At 30.0% G+C, this 25,459-nt stretch overlaps 1 protein-coding gene across 1 annotated transcript; it reads right to left on the reverse strand.

The window, feature by feature from the left end:
- Positions 1-24,274: 24,274 nt before the first annotated feature.
- On the reverse strand, positions 24,275-24,577 carry LOC135963870 (neuropeptide-like protein 31). The gene has a single exon (XM_065515867.1). The coding sequence runs from the start codon at positions 24,575-24,577 to the stop codon at positions 24,275-24,277; it is 303 nt and encodes a 100-aa protein (XP_065371939.1).
- Positions 24,578-25,459: the final 882 nt, after the last annotated feature.

Here is a 25,459-nt window from a genome sequence, read left to right on the forward strand (position 1 = left end):
AACCCTAAAGGACGACAATTTTACAAAGCCATAATAAGCCTGACCTTAAAGACTTTGCCATATCCAGAAATGTAGATCGAAACTCAATATCTGCGGAAATATCTTTTGATTTATCTTCCGACCATTCGCTTGTAATAGTGTAATTATGGAAAATATATACCAAAATCTCCTGCAGATATTCCGTTTTTCAAAACAAATTTGCTTAAAGACAAGAAGTTCATCAGTAACCACATCCACACAAATCCAACTATACAGTGTGAGGGAGAGATAAACGAATGCGTCAATGAACTAAAGGCCTCTTTCACGATGTCGAAAGAAAAATGAGTCGAACAAAAAGTAGTTTTAAAAACTGTCCCCCATTTTCTCAATCTCTGGTTATTTTTATCGTGACGATAAACTGACAGTTCTCATACAAAAAAAATGTTAATTGGAGGTTTATCGTTACGAAAAACGATAACCAGATATTGAGTGTGTTTTTCATAAACATTTTTTCGACTCATTTTTCTTCAGACATCGCTGAACAGGCAGTAATTACTTCGGCTTTGGATAATTCAAAGACTGAGATCTCTACAAAGCCAATTCAGATATTGAACGATTACTTATCAAAAAGAGAAAGCTTAGAAGAGAGTGGCAATAAAATAGATCACCTCCTACAAAGCAGTGGCTGTACATCGCTATTAGAAGACTGAAAAGATCCCTTTGCTAAAAGAGGATCGCAGAAATAGAAGATACATCGAGAGTTTGACGAATACTAAACTTACGAACTTTTCTCGTTGGAAAGCCACACATAACATCAAACCACCGGTAGAGGGAAAGCTCCGTTGAGAAAAGCTGATGGTAATTGGGCAAGAAATGCTAAGGACAAAGCATTAATTTTTGCCGAGCACCTGCGTAATACATTTAAGCCAAATCCACCCAACAATAATTTTGTACTGGAAAATCCTCCTGTTTATGAGACAACGAATGATCAGATGCAACGGCTGCTTTCCACAAGAATTAAAATTTTTGCAATATAATGATCCTAAATATATTGGAGGCATTTTTGGTAAAATTTTATGGATCGTTACAAACGTCTTGTCCAACTTTGATCACCAGCAAATTCCCAACGCCTGGAAGGTTATAAAAATAAAGACAGTTAAAGTAAATAATAAAAAAAAAATACAAACAAACAATTGCAATTTGACTGCTGTAAATTTGTTTGTTTGCAAATTGGACTACAAAAGAACATGAAAATACAAAACCAAATTTGAATATATGATTATACTTATTTATCTCTTTCTTTCGATTTTTTTTCTTCTTCCGTTTCATGCACCAGCCCATTTAGGTGAAATCGTTGCTGTAGGTAGTTAAACATTAAATGACACACTATTCCCAAAGCAGCTAAAACATACGAGATCTTACATTCCTTTAAAGTAAGAGTTTGCCTGTGGTCTGTCTGTACAGTTTGTATTGTAGTGGGAAATAAAGAAAAAAGTAAATGCAATCAAGTTGCTAAACATACGACAAAGCGCCAATATGACATTTGCCACACACATTTGAACACAAATAGGATAAATGGGGGGAACTATAAGTGTAATTGAAGCAAAAAGTGTAGTTTTTGCACAAAAAGTATATGAAATATTTACAAAATACTACAGATTATAGGGGCATATTATGATAACTGCACCTTAAATGATTTGCTATTGCAAATTTATTTAATGGCCATACAAAACATTTGTGCAGACAGACAAACGAATTTAAATTTGATTTATGTTAAATTAGTTTGCTAAATGAAATTATGAAATGTGAATTTTTATTAGTTAATTGAATAATTGATATTGCATAAATATATAAAATTTGTGCAATTATTGATTTCTAGCTTGTAACTAATATAAAGGGGTTTTTCTTAAGGCCGATAGAACTTTAAATTGTAAAAATAACGCAAACTAGTAAATTTTAATCAAACAAATTATTTAATTCGAAAGATCACTAATGTCAACATCTTAATATTTTTGTTCTTGATGAAGCTCATTCATCAGTTTTACGTCCAATTTTGGATCACTTTTTCGAGCATTGCATGTCACGAATAACACGAACAATGTTGGCACCTAAGTTATCAATTGTAGCTGGTTTATCAGCATGAATTTGGAGTTCATTTCTCGAAATCAAGTTATCGCAAAATTTTGATTTTAATAAATCGATGGTGGCGGTCTCCGTATGTACCGCCATGAAACTACATCTCGCCCGGATCAATGGCATCCATATTTTGAAACAAAAAATCTTTGATCATAGCGCGGTAACAATCTCCACTGACAACGTGAGCTCCGGCTTAATTTTTGAAGAAATAAGGCCAGATTTCTGGATATAATGGAGTTTGTAGGATTGTCTGTGGTTTGTTCTCACTCCATATGATACAATTTTATAATTAACAAAGCCGTTAAGTCAAAAATTAGCCTCATCGCTGAACCTAATTTTACGATAAAACAGTTTCTAAAGTGGCGCGAATCGAATACTGATTTTCAAAATAAATTTGGATAATTGTGCAAACGTCAATCTATTCATGATCATTTGTCAGAGTATATTGATCATTAATATCAAAAGGTGAGCGCAGTATGACAGTTCGTTTGACAGTTAAACCTTTCGTAAGTTCTATCTTGCTTAAAAATACACCTTTTACATACGTATTAAGCACATAATACAAACTTTTATCTTTTACTACTAATATTTTTAAAGTTATTAAATTTTCAGAATCAAACTAAATGTATGACAATACTATCAATATTTATACTTTGTATTTACTACGTACATACTACTAGAACCATTCAGTAAATGTCATTTGTTGTAACAATAGTTTTGATTTCCTTTATTTAAAAGTGTCTTCATGTGAAAGTTTCTTTTGTTAAAGTTTTCAAAGTTTATTTTTCTTGTGGTTTCCACAAAGGTTTTCTCGAAATAATGTTTGTTTATTTAAAAACTTTTATTGTAAGTGTAAAGTTTTCATAAGTTTTAAACTGGTCATGACTATGTAGTATGTACTAGTCTGTACACTGGTTCAAAAATGTATACAAAAATCTACAATATATCAAAACTACCCGTGCCCATTGTGCAAAATCAAACTGTTTTCGAAATAAATCTGCCATTTCTAATTGTCTGTTTCCATTGTACATGTGTAGGCGTAGCAGAGTAGTATTCGAGTTAATTTTTTGACGGGCCCCAACCATTCCGCAGTAGGAGATTTTCCCAAAATCTAGTCACGAAATAGATTTCATTTTGTATGGGAAATCTCGTGAAAATAACAAGATTTGGCTCGAAATCTCGTATGTACTAGTTATTGAGTTATACGCATTTCAAAATTTTACTAAACCCTGGCCCAGATTTTGCATAATGTAGGACACAATGTACAACCGATTTCATAAAATTGTTTTTTGTTATTGAAACAATAAATAAGAAAATCAAACGAAAAATGTTTCAAAGTAAAATCTTTCACGAGTCCAAAAATAATCGATATGATATGAATATGTAAATTGAGAAATTTTGGATTTTCGTATATTTTTGGCTGAAAAAGTGGTATTACTACTCTTCGCTTCCTACAAATAAATTTTCTTAGGGAACATATAAAGCTTTTTGGAAAGATATCTCAAGAAGAATAACTTTTATTATGATAATGTCTAATTTTTCGACCTTTTTTATTAATGTTGCTCAAAACTACAGACACTTAGTTTATAAAAACGGAAACAGAAGTTAAATATTTTTTGTTCTAAATATTTTTTGAATATTTTTTGTTTGTGTAATATTTAAAATTTTTTCATTTTGACAATTTTATTGAAATATTGAAAAAACAATTTGTTATTATAATTAATTTATTAAACTATTTTCCTGATGATGCTATACAAAGAGTAGCGAAATATTGAAAATAAATAAATATAATTATTTATAAAAAAAAGTGACCTCAAGCTTAAATAAAAATAAATAAAATGCAGAATAACTTTAAAATTCAAAACGTCTAAAAGATGGTAATATTGGTATCCCTAGGCCTTTCCGAATTTAAAATATTGCATGGGTTATGTTATCTTTGAGATCCGCTGTTGTTTATGGGGTATTCATATAGACTTAAGACTTACGAAAACAAAACAAGAAAAAATCGCACGAACTCGGTGGTCAGTTCTCATCATAATGGTCTCAAAGATATCAAAAATTTTGGATTTTTTATGAATTATAATGATTCAAGTAAGATTTTTCGTCCAAATACTGTATTTTTATCTTTTTGTACGCCCAAGGTGAACAACTTTGGAGGGTCGCCCACTAATCACCATTCTAACTACGAACCCATCAAAACACCCCAGCTCTGAATGTTTTCAATTTCATAAAGATATCTCAAATCGTTCACAAGCAACCCAATTATTTCCAAAATAAAAAGTTCTTAAACCACTGGCGATATCATACTTAATATCAGTTTTTGTTGTTTGGAGTTACTGCTTGCTCCTTTTTGGCACGTCCTTTTAACTTCACAATTATGGCGGATGTATTTGTTGATACAAAGCATTGAAAGAACGTGATCGACTAGAGTTTATTGAAGCTTTGGCTTTCTTTCAAACTATATGTTTCATAATTAATATATTATTTGCGGGAATTGCTGTTATGGTCCAGATGATTTCTGCTACCTGAGTAATGATCTGTTTTGTCTTCTCATAACTATAAGCTACATCTTGATATCGTTATTTGGTTGTAACGATGCTTTTTTGGATCTTTGAGAGATTTGTTTATTCTAGTAGCAATTTTAAGGTGGAAATACTTGCTGTTCACTTGTCATATCAAATCTTCTCTTAATATGGACATCTAGGAGCGAACCTCGCAATTTTCTTCTAATAGTGATGCGATCGATCTGGTTCTCAGTAATCCAATCAGGAGACATCCAGACAGCAGATTATTTGTTATGTCCAGATTTCGCTTGGAGGTGTTTTTATTAATACTCAGCCAATGTTATAATATTGTTCCTTTAAAGATAACTCTATTGTTGCTTAGGATTTTAATAATTATAAAATTGCGTGCTATGGTACGGAATCTTGCTATTAATTTTCCATTGGAATGACAGCTGTTTTCGCAGATTGTGACAATAAAATTATCACCTATCTTGATCGGGGTTAATTGTTTATCTTAACAGAGTGAAATAATATATGACCACTAGTAGTCGAATAAAAATTATTCGAATAATCGAAGGAAGAATTTATATTTTTTATTCGAATGAATAATATTTTTCAATTTAGAATAAAAACTTACATATTAATAAATTTCCATGAATTGAATAAATTTAATTTCAAGTTAAAAATTGATAAACACATTTGACAAAACTATCTCAATAAAACAATAAACGAAAAACTTGTGACTACTCAAGACTGAAAGTCTTATACTAATTTTAAAATATTGAATATAATAAAAATCCTCCAATTTATGGTTATTTACCCCTATACTTTTTTCAATTAAAATCAAACTGGGATAATTGACGACCCAATAAAAAATTAATGTGATCTGTCACACTTTTTTCTCAATTAAATTTGTATTGTGAATCATGTTTTGTATTTGCTGGGTATATGCGGCTAACTGTTTAAAATAATATGTGCATAATTATAATTTTGTGAATAAATCTCAATTTTTCTCAAATTAACTTCAATATGTAACATACTTTTAGGGTTTACTTTAAAATTTCGACTTACTTTTGTTTAAATTTGTACTTATGGGTCTTTCAACTCTTGTATACATTCTATACTATAGATTCGTCTTATGTTTTCAAATGTTTTTATTATTTAGTACATATTTTGCACATCTATTGTGTTAATTGTTTTTATTTTTTTCTAGAAAAAAGAAACTTTTAACCACTACAACATCTTTTATGTTCATTTATTATTTTTTAATGGTTCACCATATGCATTTTACCACACATATACTAGATAGACACATTTAAACTTATTGTTCTTGTACTTTACCTAATTGGGTCGCTTATTATGTTTCCTTAAATGCTCGTTAAATCTTTTTGCATTTATTTTTTTTTACCATCCACCTACTCTTAATGTTCCACATTTATTTTTCATCACTTATCCATTTTATCTTTGACAAGATGTTTTAATGTTTTATAATGACAGGGGCAAAACTGTGGCACGCTAGGTAGTGAAGATGATTCAAATTGGAGTATATGTTATTGCCAAAATTGTATTTTTATGAAAATTTGTATATGGTTGAACTTATTAGTTGATTTTCACATCAACCAAAATATTTTGAATTGAAATTTTCAAAATTTAATGGCGGAGTCAGGAAAAATTCGTTCTTTATCCGTACTGTCCGTATGTGGAATAATCTTCCTCCTGAAGTCTTTCCTGTCATTTTCAATATTGGAAAATTCAAATCTAATGTCCACAAACACTACTCCCTCTATCCTCCCTCGCATAACCTATTTTCCTAGTTCCAACACAATGCTTTGCATGAGTAGGGGTCATCCCCTGAGTGCTGGTCCAAGAAAAAAAAAATATTACATCAAAATTCATACTTCTCGTAACTCAAAATTAAATAAGTTTGGAATGCAGATTTTCGGAACCAATATATGAAATACAAGTCAAGCCCGACCAAATAATACCCTATATGTACTGAGTAAATGAGCAGAAACATTTTTCTTTTAAAATGTCAATAATTTATTTTCGTGAATGATTTTGGGAAATGGTTTAGTGCAATTAGAGAGCGATCGCCACGAAGTTAGGCCGCGTGATTTATGTCTACATGAAACTGAAACTTGAATTATATGTGGATACCAACAGTTTTAAGAGATTTATACTTTAAAGTGATTTTAGGAAGTGAGCTTTACATGGTAGCCATGACGAATTATTGAATGATCGTCATGAAATTAGGTCTATATGAAACTTAATTATGTTAAATTTTATTTGAATATTAAAATGTTTCAACAGATTTATGCTCGTTAAAGTGATTTTCGGAAGTGGGCCTTATATGAGAGCTATGGTCAATTAAGAATTGATCCGCTACAAAAATCATTTACCAACTCCCCCCCCGTCCGACTTGAAGGGCATAAAAATAATAAATTCTTCATTAAAGAAACCTTGTACTATTTTAGGAGGTAATATTCCATTTGGTTCATATTAAATCCAAGCTTTCTCTGGAATTTCTACAGCCATATCTCTTAACATGAAATTTGACTTCCCAGCATTTCTCTTTTGTTTTAGTAGATTGACTTGACAGTTTCCGTTTTCGTTATAAAACGATGATGCATGTAGCCTCATTGCATTGTACAACATGCAACAGAAAGTTAGCAACATCAGCAGCAGGAGTTAACAATGTTTTATTATTGTGGTTTGGGCAATATAGGATTTTTATGGAAAAGTTATCTTTTCTTCGAGTTTTATTTTATTTTTTTTTGGTTGGTTCTGTACAATACATAAACATTGCATAAGCCATTAAGGCTAAGTGATTTTTTGTTGCTGTTGATGATTTTCTTATTCTTATTATTGTTGCTGTTTTATATTGTTTTAGCACATTATAAAACGTTTATGGTTTTTGTTGTTGCTGTTGCTGCATCTTCCACCTGTATGGTTTTGTTGCACTTAAATTTAGCATAAACATTATGTACGAGTATGGAGAGCATTTGTTGAAGAAAATGTTTTTTTTTCATCATTTGTTTTATTATTAAGACTTTGTTTGAGCTAAATGTTTTGTCAGTAGGAAACTGTATTTAATTGTGCTGAAAGATAATGCATAATTAACATTTAAGTCCATATTTATTATTAGAAAATAAATCATTTCGAAATATACAAAATATATTTCTGTTTTACTTTTATATCTCAGAATTACGCTCACAGCTTTTGATTTAAGTCATTTTGGAAACACATGCTTGCTCAGGAAATGTGATTGTCCATAATTTGATTCAACGCATCATTATCGCTTCCAACTATAGCGTTCATACCTCACATTAGTATTATGATATCTTAGTGGCCTATTTTGGCGATATTTCTCGAATTGTGCTATTAACTGTATAAATAATTTCTGCAAAATAATAGGAAAACAGGATGACGTAACTGGTGGCGCATCGGGCTCTGATGTTTGGAGATGTATTTTCAAGTGGAAAAACTTATTTGTTTTTAAATTTTTGCTGAAATATAGCTATTAAAGAATTCTTTTGCGACCTGCGCACAGGTTTAAATGAACAGCAAATCAGACTGAAATCTGAAGGATATCGAAAGTGACTCTGAGTCGATCGGTATACTTTAAGCATTTTAAACTAATATTTTTGGGCGTTACAAAAATCATCATAAACCCATGGCGCTAAGGTGATGCTCTGTATTTGGTTGGAGCAAAACGTTCTATTATTAGCTTCTGAAATCTGGCCAGACCATCACAGGGAACCAGTACCGAATACAACTGATTCGTTTGAAGAAAGCATTGGCCGAAAAATGCTCAGAATATTCGGCCAGACATGAAACCGTAATATTACATTATGACAACGCTCAGCCAAATATTGCAATAAATGTTAAAAAGCATTTATAATGAAGTGGTTAGGAAGTTTTTCATCAGCCGTTTTATAGTCCAGAATATGCACCGACTGACTACTGTTTGTTTCGATAGATGCAGAACTCTCTCTCTATGGGATACACTTCACTTTGGAACAGAGAATTCCATATTGACTTGATTCGTTCTTGGCCTCAAAAGATGATCAATTTCTGGAAAAAATAAACTAAAGTTTTTTTACATATTATAAATACACTTTCTTATTTAATAAATGTAAAATAAAGAACTTTATAATTTATTTTAATCGCAATAAATATTATGGAGGATTTGGAAAGGGAAGGGATTACACGCTTAAAATTCAAAAATGGACGGTGCACAGTGGTATAGAAAAAAAAATTAAGGAAATTAGTATGTAACTTCTAAACGGTCTGATTTGAATGAAATTTCACATGCACAACTCATGGACCGGCCACGGGCGCGACCAAGTGTCCTCAAAGTGGGACAATTCTCATCAATTATCTCTTATAGCTTAGGAGATATTCGCATTTGAAAATTAAATTTTCAACATTTTTAGCCACCCTACTCCGGTTTTTTGATAACAGTTTTCCTTTATTGGACTAAAAACACATGTATGTATCAAATACAAAAAGAATTGTTTAAAAATAATGACAAAGTCCAAAGATATATGAAATTTTAAAAAGACGATTATTCACTAATTTTTTGGGAAAAAAAATATTTTTTTCTTTTTAAGTTATCGCAACAAATTTCTAAGAGGATGTATAAGGAATTTATACTTTCGGAAAGCTAACTTCCACAAAATATTTTAAATGAAAAAATCTTTAAAAGTTGTTGATACCGATGGGGACCAGGTCCATTAAAAAAATGCCTATTTTTTATATAAAATTTAACTTTAGGGCAAAAATTATCAAATCGATTATTCGATATCAAAATATAGTAACCAATTTTAGTTGTGCCCAATATGTTTCTAATTACCTTGGGTTCCGATAACCCCGACCCTGGTATGGATATTATAGCCAAAAAACTAAAAATTCCCATTTTTGGGATTTTTCACCACTTTTTGGGAATTGCGGGATTGCTGATAATAAATTTTAAAATTTGTTTTTATTTTTCCATTTTAAATAGAAAAATCTACATAACTATGAAATTTCATTAAAAAATATTCATAAATAAAAATTTTCATGGAATATTAAAATTAAAATTTTCATGGAATACTTTTTGGAAAAATATGACAAAAAATTTTTTTTATTGAATTTTGCATAGATACAAATTTTTCAAATTGAAATAATATTTTTATTTATAAATATTTTTTAATGAAATTCCACAGTTATGTAGATTTTTCTATTTAAAATGGAAAAATAGAAACAAATTTTGAAATTTGTTATCAAGTATCCCGCAATTCCCAAAAAAATCTTGAAAAATCCCAAAAATTGAATTTTTTCGTTTTTTGGCTACAATATCCATAATAGGGGCGGGTTATCGGAACCCTTTACAAGATAATTAAGAACTTATTGGGCCATCTAAAATAGGTTACTATATTTTGATATCGAGTATGCGATTTGAGAATTTTTGCCCTAAAGTTGAATTTTACATAAAAAATAGGCATTTTTTGAATGGACCTGATCCCGTTGGTATCAAAAATTATAAATGTTTTTTTCATTTAAAATATTTGGCGTAAAGTTACGTTTTCAAAAAGTACAAATACATTATACATCGTCTTAGAAAATTTTTAGATAACTTAAAAAGAATAAAAGTACTTTTTTCCCAAAAAAATTGCGAAAAATCGCCTTTTTTAATTTTTTTATATTCAAATGCATGTAACTTTGAACTCAGTCATGATTTTTAAACACTTCTTTCTTTATTTGATATATAGATCTATTGTTAATCCTATAAAAGAAAAATGGATAAAATCGGCGAATATTTGAAACCGCGGTCACCAAAAAACTGGAGTAGGGTGGGTAAAAATGTTGAAAATTAAATTTTCAAATGCGAATATCTCCTAAGCTATAAGAGATAAAATCGGAACAGAAACGAAGAAATAGGATCATTTTAAAAAATGAACATACCCGAGGTCCTATTTTGGGAACCCCTGGTCCCGCTCCTGGTGGGGCCATGAGGTCCAAATTCAAAACTTAAACTCGACTACACTTCCTCTTTGCGCGTGTGAAATTTCATTCAAATCGGCGTAAGGGTTTAGAAGTTACATATTTATTTCCCTCTTTTTTTATTCTCATACGGTGTCAAATTTACAACGGACAATCAAGCTTACCTAAACCTAACTTAACATAGATAACAAAATTGTTTGTGCTGAAAACAGATAAATTTAATTTTCTCTTTTAAACATATTTAAAATTGACCCTAACTCTTTGTAGAGTATTCCAGACCCTAACTCTTTCTAGAGTATTCATAAAATTTGGATTTTAACGTTTTGAGAATGATTAAAACTATATTTGCTTATTACTTTATTAACTGTATGTAAAGTACTGAAATAATTAAAACATTCCCATAAGTTAATACGAAATTGATGCAGCATCGTAAATTAAAATGTATTTTTCTCAGCATGTAAATCTCAACAAACCACCCATGCTGATAATACCAACAGCATGTAACGTTCGTAGGTATGAAAAAAATGTAAAACTGAAATCTTCAAAATAATTTACATATAAAACTAATAAATTTTCTTTACTTGTAAACATAATCTGTCATTGGCGTAAGCTACTGATTTGCACCATCAAAATAAAAAATAAAAAAAACATAATCCAGCCACCAAGATAAAAATGTAAATAAAGCAAGCAAAAAAATATTTATAAAGAATAAAATAAATTCGAATAGTAGAATGATTTGCTAACTACATTTTATGCGCACGAATTATACAAAGTGGTTAAAGAACCAAATAATATAATGCGTATTACGAAATGATGGGACTAGTACGAGTGAGTACAAATTGTATGTGGATATAGTGATGTTAGATATAAATATACAAATATATAGATATATTTTGGTTAATAAAAGAATAAGTAAATGAACAAATACAGTGTTAAATTAAGTAGGGAAATTCTTGAATCGGCAGATATCATTACAAGAAATATTTGATGAGCGTATTCTCAATTCTCAATGGGTTATTTAACATAGTTGTAAGGTAATTAAATTAAAACGTGTTAAATGTTCATCTTCTCACTTCGAAATTGACTACTTACAGTATTACAATATTACTACAACATTATATCATAATTTCTCTATAAAGTGAATATCCATAATAGTTTGCGCAATAAAAATAAGGATAAACATAATAAGATTTGCTACTTGTTCAATGTATGTATTAATACGTACATGAGAAAAATCAAAAATTTTGTAGAATCGTGGAAACTGAATTCAGATGAATTATTTTTCTTTTGTCTATCGAAATGAAAAAAAAAATCAAAATAATATTTCACCTTTTAAAGTTATGATCATTTATAATTTGAACATTTAAAAATAAGTTTTGAAAATTACAAGAGTTTTTTCATTAATTTCAAATCTATAGGTTATTTTAAACATATTTCGATCAAATTTGACACATACATACATTATTATTTAATATAGAAAAATCGGTTCACTATTTCAACTAGCCCTCCCGAAATAGGACTTTATCGACGATAAATGCTTTATTTATGTAGTTATAAACACAAGTTTGTCCACATGCAATAACAATATTTTAAAATATTAGAACATTATGACAATATGACATGATAGGATGGATACCTTGTGAATCCACTAAATATGTAATAAATATTTTAATATACGCCGTTCCGAGAGATTTCTAGGAATTGGCCTCATTTTAATTTCACTTAAGCGAAAACTTTATTTTTAAGATTTTTGTCAAATTTTCAATATTATACCAACCTAGCAAAAACTCTATTTACCTAGTAAGCCAGTAAGTAATGATGGTGCTAAGGGATAACTACATATTATTTGTCTGAAACACTAGTTATTTTTGTTCGCGATTTGATAAAATTCATGCGTCTCGCATACAAATGCACTTATATTCACCCCAAGAATACACAGAAAAAATAGATTCGTGATAGCAACCGAATTTGTTACATTCAACCCCAGAATATGTAGCTAAAAAATGCATTGTGTGGGAATCGAACCAGCATGCTCGATTGTTTTTTGTGTTTGAAAGTCTAGCTGCTTACTCACTGCTCCATGTTCGAGATATTTATTGTAAGTTAACCATGGTTTTAACATAAACATATAAATTAATATAATATGAACAAACAAATTAATGGCTTTGACTGATGTTGAACCACTAACGTCATGTTTTTCAGTCACAAACACTAGAAAGCTGTGCTAAATGCAAAAGTTCATTAGCAACTACTATAAAAATAAGTACCTACTCCCTTCGTCAGTCGCAACTGATCTGGTTGATACAAGCTAAAATTTTGTTAGACTTCATTTTTTTTAGTCCCCTAAATATTAAGCTATTTTTTGATAAAAATATATTTTTATCAGAGATAAGCTTACGTTCGTATAATAAAATTCTGCAAACTTTTTAATTTTCCTCATATATCCTTGTACCTACATACAATTGTAAGTATATAAACATAATGATGTAAGAATGAATGTATGCATGTATATTAGGATGTGTTTTTTTTCCGTATATAAAGATTTGTGATTGTGTAATTTGTAAGACTATCAACTTCAAATAAGAAGCTGCTTAAGTTTATTGTTGCAATGCTTAAAGCAATATTTACGTTATTTACGATATTTTTACAATTTATTTGCATAAGATCTAAATAACAACAACTAAAACAACAATGAATACAAGTACATACTACCAAAGTTGTTATATGAATCTTGGATAAACGTATGTATACCTTTTCCATATCAACGTACATGTGCAATTCGAATGAATATTTGTATGAAATGTTTTTGCTTTAAGGGGATTTAAAAGTATTTTATGAGCTTGTAGTAATAGATGAAGGAATGCGTTATATAAAAGTATGTACTCGTATGTTTAATTCTTGCAAGTGTTAAACATCCTTTTGCGTGTATGTTTGTATGTTAATTTTCTATCTTTTCTGATTCTCAGGAAAATGAGAAAAATGTTGTATTATTTTATTAATTGAATAGGAAAATATTTTGATTTTAATCAGTCTATTTAAATGAGAATTTTGTTGATTTGTTTTACATGCACATACAAAATAATTATATGAATATAGACTGTCCTAGCAAATTAATTCGTGAATTTTAACTTCCACTACAATTCTTGTTTTTATTATAAAATAAAAAAATATGTTTGACAAAATATTTGGATGCTAAGATGCGCCAACCCGATGCATTTCCCTACCTAAATTGTAGTAAAATAAAAAGTTGTTAGAGGATAGAACTCGAACCTGAAAAAAGTATTCGTATAAATTAGTGGTGGTTCGTCCAACTTCTAATATATAAAAAACCGGCTATGCGAAAATAATCATTTTAAGGCTAATTTTGTAAATAACGTCACCAAACAGTTTTTCGTTTAACCCGTTTACAAACACTAGTCCCAAAGCTAGGATTCCAAAACGGGGAACACTTTTAGAAACTATGGAGTATTCCAAATCATTCGTACGAGGACAAATTAAAATTTTACAGAGATCGATAGTATTTACTCACAAATTATACTACTAGATTGTTTGAATATCAGTCCATATTTGACAATAGTTCCCATGTAAGACCCATTTCCGAAAATCACCTAAATACTCAAAAATCTCTTATAAAAGTTCTATAAGTTCAAAATTTTAAATAAATATTTTCTATATATACGAAAATCGATGTGTTGAATTTTATGAATATCGGCACGTAATTGCTCATAGCTCTCATATAAGGACCACTTCCGAAAAACACATTAAACTCTACAAATATTTTAAATACATATGTATATCGTTATCGAACTATAATTGTATACCGTTCAATAAATAGTATCCGAAAATTATACTACTGGATTTTGTAAATATCGGTCCACAATTGACAATAGCACCCATATAAGGTCCATTTTCAATAATCACTATAATACCCATAAAACTCTTGTAAATAACGTTATAAAGATAAAATTCAAGCAAAATAGGTCTCAAATATACAGAAATCACATTCATATCGGTAAAAAACTTTAACAGAAATAAGTGAATGAGGGTATATATAAGTTTGTCATTCATCTGATATATATTTAAAGTTAATCAACAAAATAGTTTTTTCCTACAAAATTTTACATATAGAAAACTGGAAGTTATTTAAGGCTATTCACTAATGAACATTGTTCAATTAAAAGGAACTAATTCATTTAACGTTTGAAAGTCACTGAAGGTTGCTAATGAAAGTTTAAAATATATCCAACATCTCTCAAAAATATTTATTTTACATTTTATTAATTTTCATCTAAAAATAATTACGTAGTTTTCAAAATATTAAATGTGTTGCAAACTACATTTCATTGCCTTTCCATTGATATATAAAACATTATATCTAATTCGTCATTATACTTTAAAATAATGCATTCAAATCACACATCTTGTAAAAAAATCTCTATTATGTTATTCAAGTCAAAGACAGCTTACTATGCGCTTCTCATTTTTTCATGTACCATATGTACTTTGGCTTGTTGTTTTTTTCACTTGCTCGTGATTTTTCGTTGCTTTAGCATTTGCGAATGTTTAAAGTGAGCTTAAGTAAACTTTTATTAACCAAACATTTAACAAATTTGAATGACTTTGTGCGCGTTCATAAATCAGAAACTATTGCGTCAATGATAGAGATTTTTCATGACAAAAATTTATTTTGCAAAAAAATTTACTAAAAAAAAGATTTTTAACTAAAAATTTTTTTTTACTAAAAAATAGATTTTTTACTAAAAATTTGATTTTTTACTAAAAATTTATTTTTTACCAAAAATTTGATTTTTTACTAAAAAATTGATTTTTTACCAGAAAAAGGATTTTTTTACTAAAAAAAAAAGATTTTTTACTAAAAAATATATTTTCTATGTAAAGTATGCGGAATGAAATTGCAACAAAACAGAAAAAGCTATATTTGTTTCCAATGTTAAAACAAATAATTTATAAAACCTATATAATATAGCCCATTGATATTAATATATTGATTTAATGTAAGCAAACAATTTATTATATTCATGTACTTTTGTGTCAGTTATGAAGAAATTTAAAATACCAATGTTTGCACTTTTCTGAGCTTTTAAGGGTGTTGGAAACACCATAATCATCTGGGCGTGACAGTTGGATGATGGAACAGTTAAGAAGAACATTCTTTTAAAAAAAAATAATCTCTGATGTTTCTTTTTATGAAATCACTAATTTTGTGTACACATTTCATAATATATTAATTAGAATTGATGGACAAATCTAATTCCAAAAAAGTCAAAACTTCTAATTTACATCTGATTGAATAAGATCCATATATATTTTTTTAGAAAAATAATTATGTTCTACTTTGCACATCTTATCAATAATAGGTTTATTTACTTCCAAAAAAAGTCCACTTCTCTGCCTTTTTCTGTCACTTGACGTAAAATATAACAAATTGTTCCCGATGATAATTGATAAAATATTGAAAAAATTACAAATATTTTTTCAAGGTAGTTCTTTTTTTGTTAAACTAAAAGCCAGATTTTCAAATGGGGTTTTAAAGTATTAAGGCAAGACATAACGTAATTCAAAATAAGTCCTAAAACACTAATAGCTCATACAGTTACAGAGTCAAATTTTTGTTGCAATTTCATTCCGCATACGTTACTACATATCATGAATATTTTTTTTTTTGTTTGCTTTTTTCATGCATTTTGACACCATCTGAATGTCCGAATATCGCAAAGTGATGTTCCGCAAAATTGTTAAGCTCAATGCCGGCTACTACATAGTCAATAAAGGGAAGCGGTAGTTTTGGTTTTCCTTGAGTGGGATCTGGATAATCAGTTTTTCATAATTTTTTCGTAAATTATTGTACATAACTCATTTAAAATCATCTAATACTATACTCGGAGAAAAAATATAGTTGTACATGTTTACTAGGGTATTCATTCGACTAATGATCGTTCGATTAATCGAATAAGTTCATACGAATAATTATTCGAACAATTTAAAAATGGCCATTTTCGAATAACGAATAATTCGAACAATTTTATGTAGAATAATCGAATAAAACGAATAAATGTTCAGATATATTTAAATCTATTAAATTGCTTAAAATTTTTCATAATTTCAAATTTAAATAAGTAATAATGACTCACAAAAATTGTATTGTTTCTGAAATTCGACAAATAACTAAAGACAAAGGGACTTTCGAAGAATGTAGATGAGTGTTCCGATACCTCCTTCTATAAATATATAAAAATTACTGCAAGAATTTTAAATTCTAAAAATAAATCTTTCAAATTTTTATATTCTGGATCCTTATAGATAGCGGAGTCGATTAAGCCATGTCCGTCTGTCTGTTGAAATCAATTTTCTGAAGACCCCAGATATTTTCGGGATCCAAATCTTCAATAATTCTGTCAGGCATGCTTTCGAGAAGTTTGCTATTTAAAATCAGCAAAATCGGTCCATAAATAACGGAGATATGAGCAAAAAACCGGGACAACCTCGATTTTTGACCTAGTTTTGATCTATGTATATATGGATTACTAAGTCATTAATATAGACAATATGGCTATCTAATGATAGATATTTCAAAGTCCATTGCAACGATTTATATAAGGCTATAGTAAGTTGGACCTACAATGGGTCAAAATCGGGAAAAATATTTTTTAACCCGAATTTTTTTCATCAAACAATTTTTTTGGCATAAATTTAAAAAAAAAACTTTTTTTTAAAAAAAATTAAAAAACAATTTCGAAAAAAAAAATTTTTAAAAACAATTAAAAAAAATTTGGAAGAAACCTTTTTAAAAAAAACAAGTAAGAGTGCTATATTCGGCTATGCCGAATCTTATATACCCTTCACCTTTGTTGTGGATGCATTATTATTTTTTATAATTAGTATATATGTATGTACATTGCCCACTTTCAGCGTACAGCATCCTAAATTTATCAAGAACACAAAAAACAACAACAACGCCAAACGAAACAAAACACCAAAAGAAAAAACAAAATACGCAAGGCAATGAAACCAACATACATCCAAACATACGTTTAATTGTATAAAAAACTACAACAACGCCAAAAGAAACAAAATACGCAAAGCATGCACATTAAAACATACGATTTGTTGATTTTTTGTCAAAAAAACCAATACACAACCAAACAAACGTTTAGTTGTATAAAAAACAACAACAACGCCAAAAGAAACAAAACACAAAAAAAAAAACAAAATACGCAAAGAATGCACATCCAAAAACATACGTTTTGTTGCTTTTTTGTCAAAAAAACCAACACACAACCAAACAAACGTTTAGTTGTATAAAAAACAACAACAACGCCAAAAGAAACAAAAAACAAAAAAAAAACCAAATACACAAAGCTTGCACACCCAAGCATACGTTTTGTTGTTTTTTTGTCAAAGCATGCAATACATTGTGTTTTTTGATGAAATTTTCAGAGGTTGTCTCGGATTTTTGCTCATATCTCCGTTATTTATGGACGGATTTTGCTGATTTTAAATAGCAAAATTCTCGAAAGTATGTCTGACAGAATTGTTGAAGATTTGGATCCCGGAGATATCTGGGGCCTTCAGAAAATTGATTTCAACAGACAGACAGACAGACGGACAGACAGACAGACAGACAGACAGACAGACAGACAGACAGACAGACAGACAGACAGACAGACAGACAGACAGACAGACAGACAGACAGACAGACAGACAGACAGACAGACAGACAGACAGACAGACAGACAGACAGACAGACAGACGGACATGGCTTAATCGACTCCGCTATCTATAAGGATCCAGAATATATATACTTTATAGGGTCGGAAATGAAAAATGTAGAAATTACAAACGGAATGACAAACTTATATATACCCTTCTCACGAAGCTGAAGGGTATAAAAATTAAAAAACAATTTCGAAAAAAAAAATTTTGAAAAATAATTAAAAAAAAATTAAATTTTGTTTACATAAAAAAATTTATTTTAAAGTATAATTTGGTGAAGGGTATATAAGATTCGGCACAGCCGAATATAGATCTCTCACTTGTTTTTTTTTATTGCGTAGTAAGAATCTACATAACTGATTCTATGTTTGAAATTTGGTGAAATTCTACTTCCACAAAGTGGGTCAAAAGAAATATTACTTTTGTTCTAGTTGTCTACTAACACAAAAATTTTAACCTCAGTTATTTCGAAATGGCAAAAAAATTATACACTATAGTTTTATTAAGGTGACGATTTATAGTATGTATCAGTAATAACTTCCAATCAATTATTTATCACTGTCTTCCACTACTGATCGTATCTTTTGGAAGCTGGCACATCACTTTCCTTACTAAATAATTGTTCATGGATTTCTCGTTCGATAGTTCATAAATTGGAGATAACATCAGTTCGTAGATATTTGGAAATATAATTTGTAAATAAAACTTTTGTTGATTTATTGTTTAAAGTCCCTATAAATAGCCCTGTGAAATGTATGTCTGGAATGTGAGTGCTCTTTCAATATTTGGGTTCTATTTTAAAAATTATTTCATAATTTTCAGCCTAATTCCAGCTTCACTACTATTTTTTGTTGTCAGTACTAATGATTCCGTAACATCTTCATGGGTATCGTTGTCGTTTGTTTCGGTCATCATATTTATTAAATCTTCAATATCTAATTCTTTATTTATTATCAATTTTTCAATATCACCTGCAAAAAAGTCATCAAAACCTTCTCCTCTAAATGTGCCAACTCCAAGGATTGATAGTATAACATTTTCTCCTTCATCTGGCCACAAATTTTTCCAATAGCCTTGCAATGCAACATTCTTTACACAATATAATATTGTAAATTGTTTGCATCTGTGACAAATATATTATTGATAAATATTTTTGATAATTATAAATATGTATTATATAAATATTTTTGATAATTTACTTAAAAAATTAATTTTTACTAAAAATATTTGAAAAAAATCGTGTAAATTGAGGGATGTGGATATCCTCGATTTATACGAAAGTCCAAAAAATCGTTTAAAGCCTGTAAACCATGTCTTGAAAATCATGATGTACTTGTCTTATATTATCTATATAAAATATCATCATTATTATAAGTAACAAAACCATTGCCACGCAGGCTTCTTTCTATTGTTTTCAAAACAATTTATGCAAAATTAAACTTTTATTTGTTTTCTTGTAACCTAACAAGGATATCCGCTTCTAATCGTTGGCACTTACAAAAAATCCTTTTTAAATATTACACAAACAAACTACAATGCCAGGCATGAATACTAACGAACATCTAACAAGTTTTAAAAGCAAACAGAAACACACGGAAATTAAGATTACTTTAATGACACTAGTTAAACAGGCCAACTTTTATGCTTCCTTGTAAGTCCTGCCAACAACGCAAAAAGTCATAAACGCGTATTAAGTGCTAAACTTTAGTCAGCGCCAAACCACTTCACTAGGCCCTGGTAAACAAAACACACACATACAACATATTTGTACACTAACGTTCAAGTACCCAGTAGTTCTAGCAAAGTGTCCCGAATTAGTGATTTTGCTCATCATTGGGGTCACCAATAGTTATTGAATTAATAATGTGACTAGTTCTTTTAGCACGTGTGTGTCCTTTGCAGAAGTCAATTGACCCTGCATAAATTACAAAAATTAAATTCCGAACCACAAAAGGGACACTTAGTGATAATTGACTATACACAGACTACTTCTGCTGGGTAAAATACCTACTTTCTAATATACAGCACAAACAAGTTTAAAGTGACTACACCCTAGATTACTTAGAGCCACATGAGTGGCTTTTGACTTCACGCTATATTGCCTGGTATGTACGAGTATAAAGTAAGCAATTGATTTCTCTCTGCAATAAAAAGTCAATTAAATTGGTGTCAGCCATGTAATTAGACATTAGGGAAAATTAGAGTCTAAATGGGATACATTGACATTTGTTTGTAGTCAATGCAGAACTGCTGGGTAGAAATACCAAAAAGGATTTTTTAATTCTAAGGAGCATGCATGTATCGCTCATGATAAGGTTTAATTTGTTGTAGACAACGTCGTATGTTATTAAACATTTGTCTAATAGAATTAGAATGCAAATGACACATGTAGCACGTAACAAGTTGTGGTGGAAAACTAACGCCAAAAAAGATTTTTCAAGGTCCTTTCTCTAACATCAACGAGTGTTAAAAGGTCGTTTTAATGTAGACTTTGGGTAAATTTGAAATTTATAAACCTATAATATTTGTACACATAATGGGGATATTTAAACAGTGTAACAAAGAGTTTGTCATACAAATTTAAAGACAAAGTTAAAGAATCAAACATTTTAAGGAAATTAAAAATTTTTAAAACTAAGATCTTGGTTATAAATTACACCAGTTCCCTCGTGTCCACGATTGGTCCTTTTCTGAGAAATTTACCCATGTTTCGGTCCCTAAAATCAGGTCCTTCACATGTCGGTGTGAATCCTTTAAATATCAAACATTTTACGAAATTTAATTTCCAATTTTAATATCCAAACACACGCAGAGAAAAAATATAGTTGGGCATGGTTACTGTAACCATTTCAATATTGTTACAACTTTTTTAACTATATTATAGTCACAGTAACCATTTACATGATTGTGGTAACCATATTATGGTTAACTTACGATTCACATGATTGTCTCAACCATATATATGGTTACAGTAAACATATACATGTTTGTGACAACCATTTATATGATGAAGGACTTATCATATTATGGTGCTCTCTGCTTAAGGCTTATCATAATCTGAGAACAACATATTATGATAAAATTATTCATCATAAATATGGTTGCAACAAACATATATATATTTACTGTAACCATATATATGGTTGAGACAATCATGTGAATCGTAAGTTAACCATATTATGGTTACCACAATCATGTAAATGGTTACTGTGACCATAATATAGTTAAAAAACTTGTAACACTATATAAATGGTTACAGTAACCATGCCCAATTATATTTTTTCTCTGCGTGCAGGATCAAACATTTTATGAACTAAGCTTGGGGTAGGTTAGGCTATAAAAACAGCCAGTTACACCAGCTCACTTGGGGCCATGATAGGCCCTTTCTGATACCCTAGTGTTAGTCATGTTTCGGTTCCTCAAATCAGGTCATTCACATGTCAGTGTGAGATTCGGTGCCGAACCAACCCGATGAACGAATAAATGAATCCATCCTCTTAATATTCACCCTAGATAGATCCGGAAGTTCTTGCATCATGAAGTTTAAATCTACGAACAGAAAGTTAATGGCAAGATTCCATAGGAGTAGAAATAAAATCCCCCCTGCATAGTGCACCGTACCCCTACTTTAAAAGTGGTAGCAGATGATGATTCTATTTATCAGAAGTATTCTTGTGAAGTAAACGATAGATTGGTATATTTCCAATATGTCCTAAGCCGTCTGGATCGACTCGGGTTTCACATTATTGATAACTCCTTCAATATCCAAAAATGCTCTCTCTGATGATCGAATTCAAGTTCCAATTCTCATAAAGGAGGCCATACTGAAATGGGCCCTGGACAGTTTATGATACAACGGAGGCTAATGTGTCTAAAGTCTCTTCCTTAGGGATGTAGAGAACAATGCACCTGGCCCAAGCGTCCGGAATGTGTGACCATGCTAGACAGGCCGAATACATCCCAGATATCCATAGTATAATCAGGTGATGATATCAGCACCCGGAGATTTATATGGATCATAAACTCTCCAAGACAAATTTCAGTATGCCATCCTATATGAAAATTGGAACTTGAATTCAATCATCAGAGAGTTCCACAGTGTTATCCTTCATCTAAAACTCTAATGTTTCCTTTCTGCTAGTAGTAGCTGTCACACGTCTGGGTGATACTCTGGGCAGCAGTTGAAGATGATAATAGCCTGCACGAATATTGTGGTATTTTTTATTAAAATATAAAGAAAGGAACATATTATAAGTTTCCCTGTTTACTATTTTAATGTCACAATCGTCCGTAAGTTTAACTCGAAAAGAAAGTGTGAGTAAAACTGTTTAGGCAATAACAAATTCATATGTAAATTTATTTTAATAAAAGCAAACACTGTTACTCTCTGGCCACAACGAAAGTTATCATAGGGTGGTTTTTGGTGTAAATGTTTTATGTATGATACCCCTTCTATTATTTTTTTGTTGGCAACACTTAATAGCAAACCCTTTTAATTATTACATAAAGTTTGGAATCCTTATTTGCTATTTATTTTGTTTCGTTTTCTTGTTTACCCATAAATTGAAAATAAAATCAAATTTATCATGGAATTGTTTTTATTTATTTATTTTGTGGTAGAGCGGATTTGAAAATGGTTCGTATCTAAGTATGAACAAATAATATTTTAGGATTTATCACAGTTATTGCTAGTGAACGTCGAAATGGTGTGTTTGGGGTTAATTACAACATTTGGTCAGGTCGTAGAAGATAAAAACAAAACTTAATCACTTAGAAATGCTATGAAATATTTAAATTATTCGTGTATGTATAAAGTAGAAGTAAAAATAAGACAGGATGATGATATATTTGGCGGTGTAGAATCTCTTTATACCCTTAACCAAAATATACTTTAGGATAAAGATTGACATATTTTTTTGGTGAACAAAATGTTTCGAAAAAAACATATTTGGTGAAAAAATAAAATTTGGTTTAAAATATATTTTTCTAGATTTTAACCCATTCTCGTTCAGCATTTCTGGCATTGGTTAAGCACATTTCCAATTCTGATATTTAACGACTTATTTTCGTCAAGAGAAACCTTAGAAGTGAGTGAAATCAAAATAGATCACCTGCTGCAGAATTGAGGTTGTCTGCTGCTAGTAAAATACCAGTATTGATCGAGGGCCCAAAAAGACCCGCAGGAGCTTGGAATTTAAATGAAACATTTTTCAAAGCAATATCTATAACGAGTCCAAAAATAATCGATTTTAAATTTGAAATTTAAGAATATGTTGAATTTTTGTATTAAGTATTTTGGCTTTTTAGAAAAAATGTTTTGCTAGTAGTGGTTTCCTAGGCCCTTCCAAATTTATAGACATTTTCTTTAATATAGAACATAGGCTAAGGTTTTACAATCCCAAGCTGGGATACCAAAACGGACAGTTTTAGATATTATGATGTTGTCTTGCCAGCCTCTTTTGGGAATTGCTGGATTTGCAGATAAGTTCCTTAAAAAACTTTATTATTAGAAAACAAAGAATAATAGCGGGGTTCGTCCAAATACCGAAATTCAAAATGTTCTCAATTTTCAAATTTAAAATCGATTATTTTTGGACTTTTTGCTTTAAAACGTTTTTCATATTTATTGTTTAATTTGTGTTCGATATTTTGAAAAAATGCCGGGGTATGGTAAAATTTTTAAACTTAAACTTTCAATTCAGCATTCCGATCAATTAATAACATATTTTTAAATTTTCATTCATAGATTTGGCCCAGTTTTTTGCAGAAAATGGCACAAGTGTTATTTTTTAAATAAATGTACACCACGTTGTTTCACCAGTAAATAATACAAATTTGTCTTACTAAAAACTCTGTTATATAATTTATTTAACACTTAACATTAATATTCACACATTTTTACAAAATTACGACATTATAGATAGTTTTAGAAATCTTTAACCATAGAATCCACCGAAACCACCACGTCTGAATCCATAACCACCATATCTATAACTGCCACCATAACCGCCTCCGAATCCGCCTAAGCCACCAAATCCGCCTAAACCGCCATATCTACCGTAACCACCACGGTATCCGCCATATCCACCATAACCGCCATAACCTCCACCAAATCCTCCTAAGCCACCATATCCAAATTGACGTTTCGCACGCACATTGCTCTCATCATGTTCATTATCAGCCAGAGTCATGGCTACCAAGAAGCTGCAGATGATGGCCAAAACTAAAATTGAACGCATTTTGGTGTTATATATTTGATTTTTGTCTTGTTATTAAAATGATTGAAGTTTAAACAACTACTGATGTTGTTAGCAAAATTTCTTCGATTTTTATATAGAAAAATATTTATGGAAGATTTTGGCCAAAATAAACAAAAGTTTAGAATAGAATTTTAAATTAAAAACAATCAACAAGAACTTGTTTTAACCATAAGAAAAATACTATACTTTTATTGTTATCATTATTTTTTTGCATTTATTTAATTCAGAACAAACACAATAAAATATTTAGCATATTAATGAACAAACAATAATATATAGCTATTTCGACAAACCACAAGATTTTATTGGGAAAATTCCTTTAGAAGAATAATAATCTCTTGATATTAAAAAAATTAGCTTTGGACAGTTGCTAATTTTTTTTTGTATGTTAATTCTCGCATGGAAAATTTGTACACTCGCTGTTCACCGTTTGCCATACGTCATTAAAGTGGGGAGGGTATATTATCTATACTTATATATAAAATTAATGCATGTCATGTATGTCTGTTTATTTGTTTGTTATTTTGTGACTTATGGGAGCCTAAACCACCGGAAATTTTTATTGTGTGTTCCCTATATCTGGAACAATACGCTACTTTTTATTTTGAAATTTCAAGAGGTCGTGGCACCTCCCATAGAAAGTAAATAGTTATTATGGAATATGTGGTGAACAATAATTCTTATAAATGCACGAAGTCTAACCAAAAATGGGACAGACCGGAACAGGATGTGTGGCACCTCCAATACAACGTATATAGTTATTTTCGAATATCTCGAGAACTAAAATTCTGGAAGTCTTCATATTTTGCCCGAATATCAATAATTAAATATTAAATTATTAAAACTTTGATTGAATCAATT

Source organism: Calliphora vicina, chromosome 1 (assembly GCF_958450345.1).
Source record: "Calliphora vicina chromosome 1, idCalVici1.1, whole genome shotgun sequence".
In the NCBI taxonomy this organism is placed as follows: Eukaryota; Metazoa; Arthropoda; class Insecta; order Diptera; family Calliphoridae; genus Calliphora; species Calliphora vicina.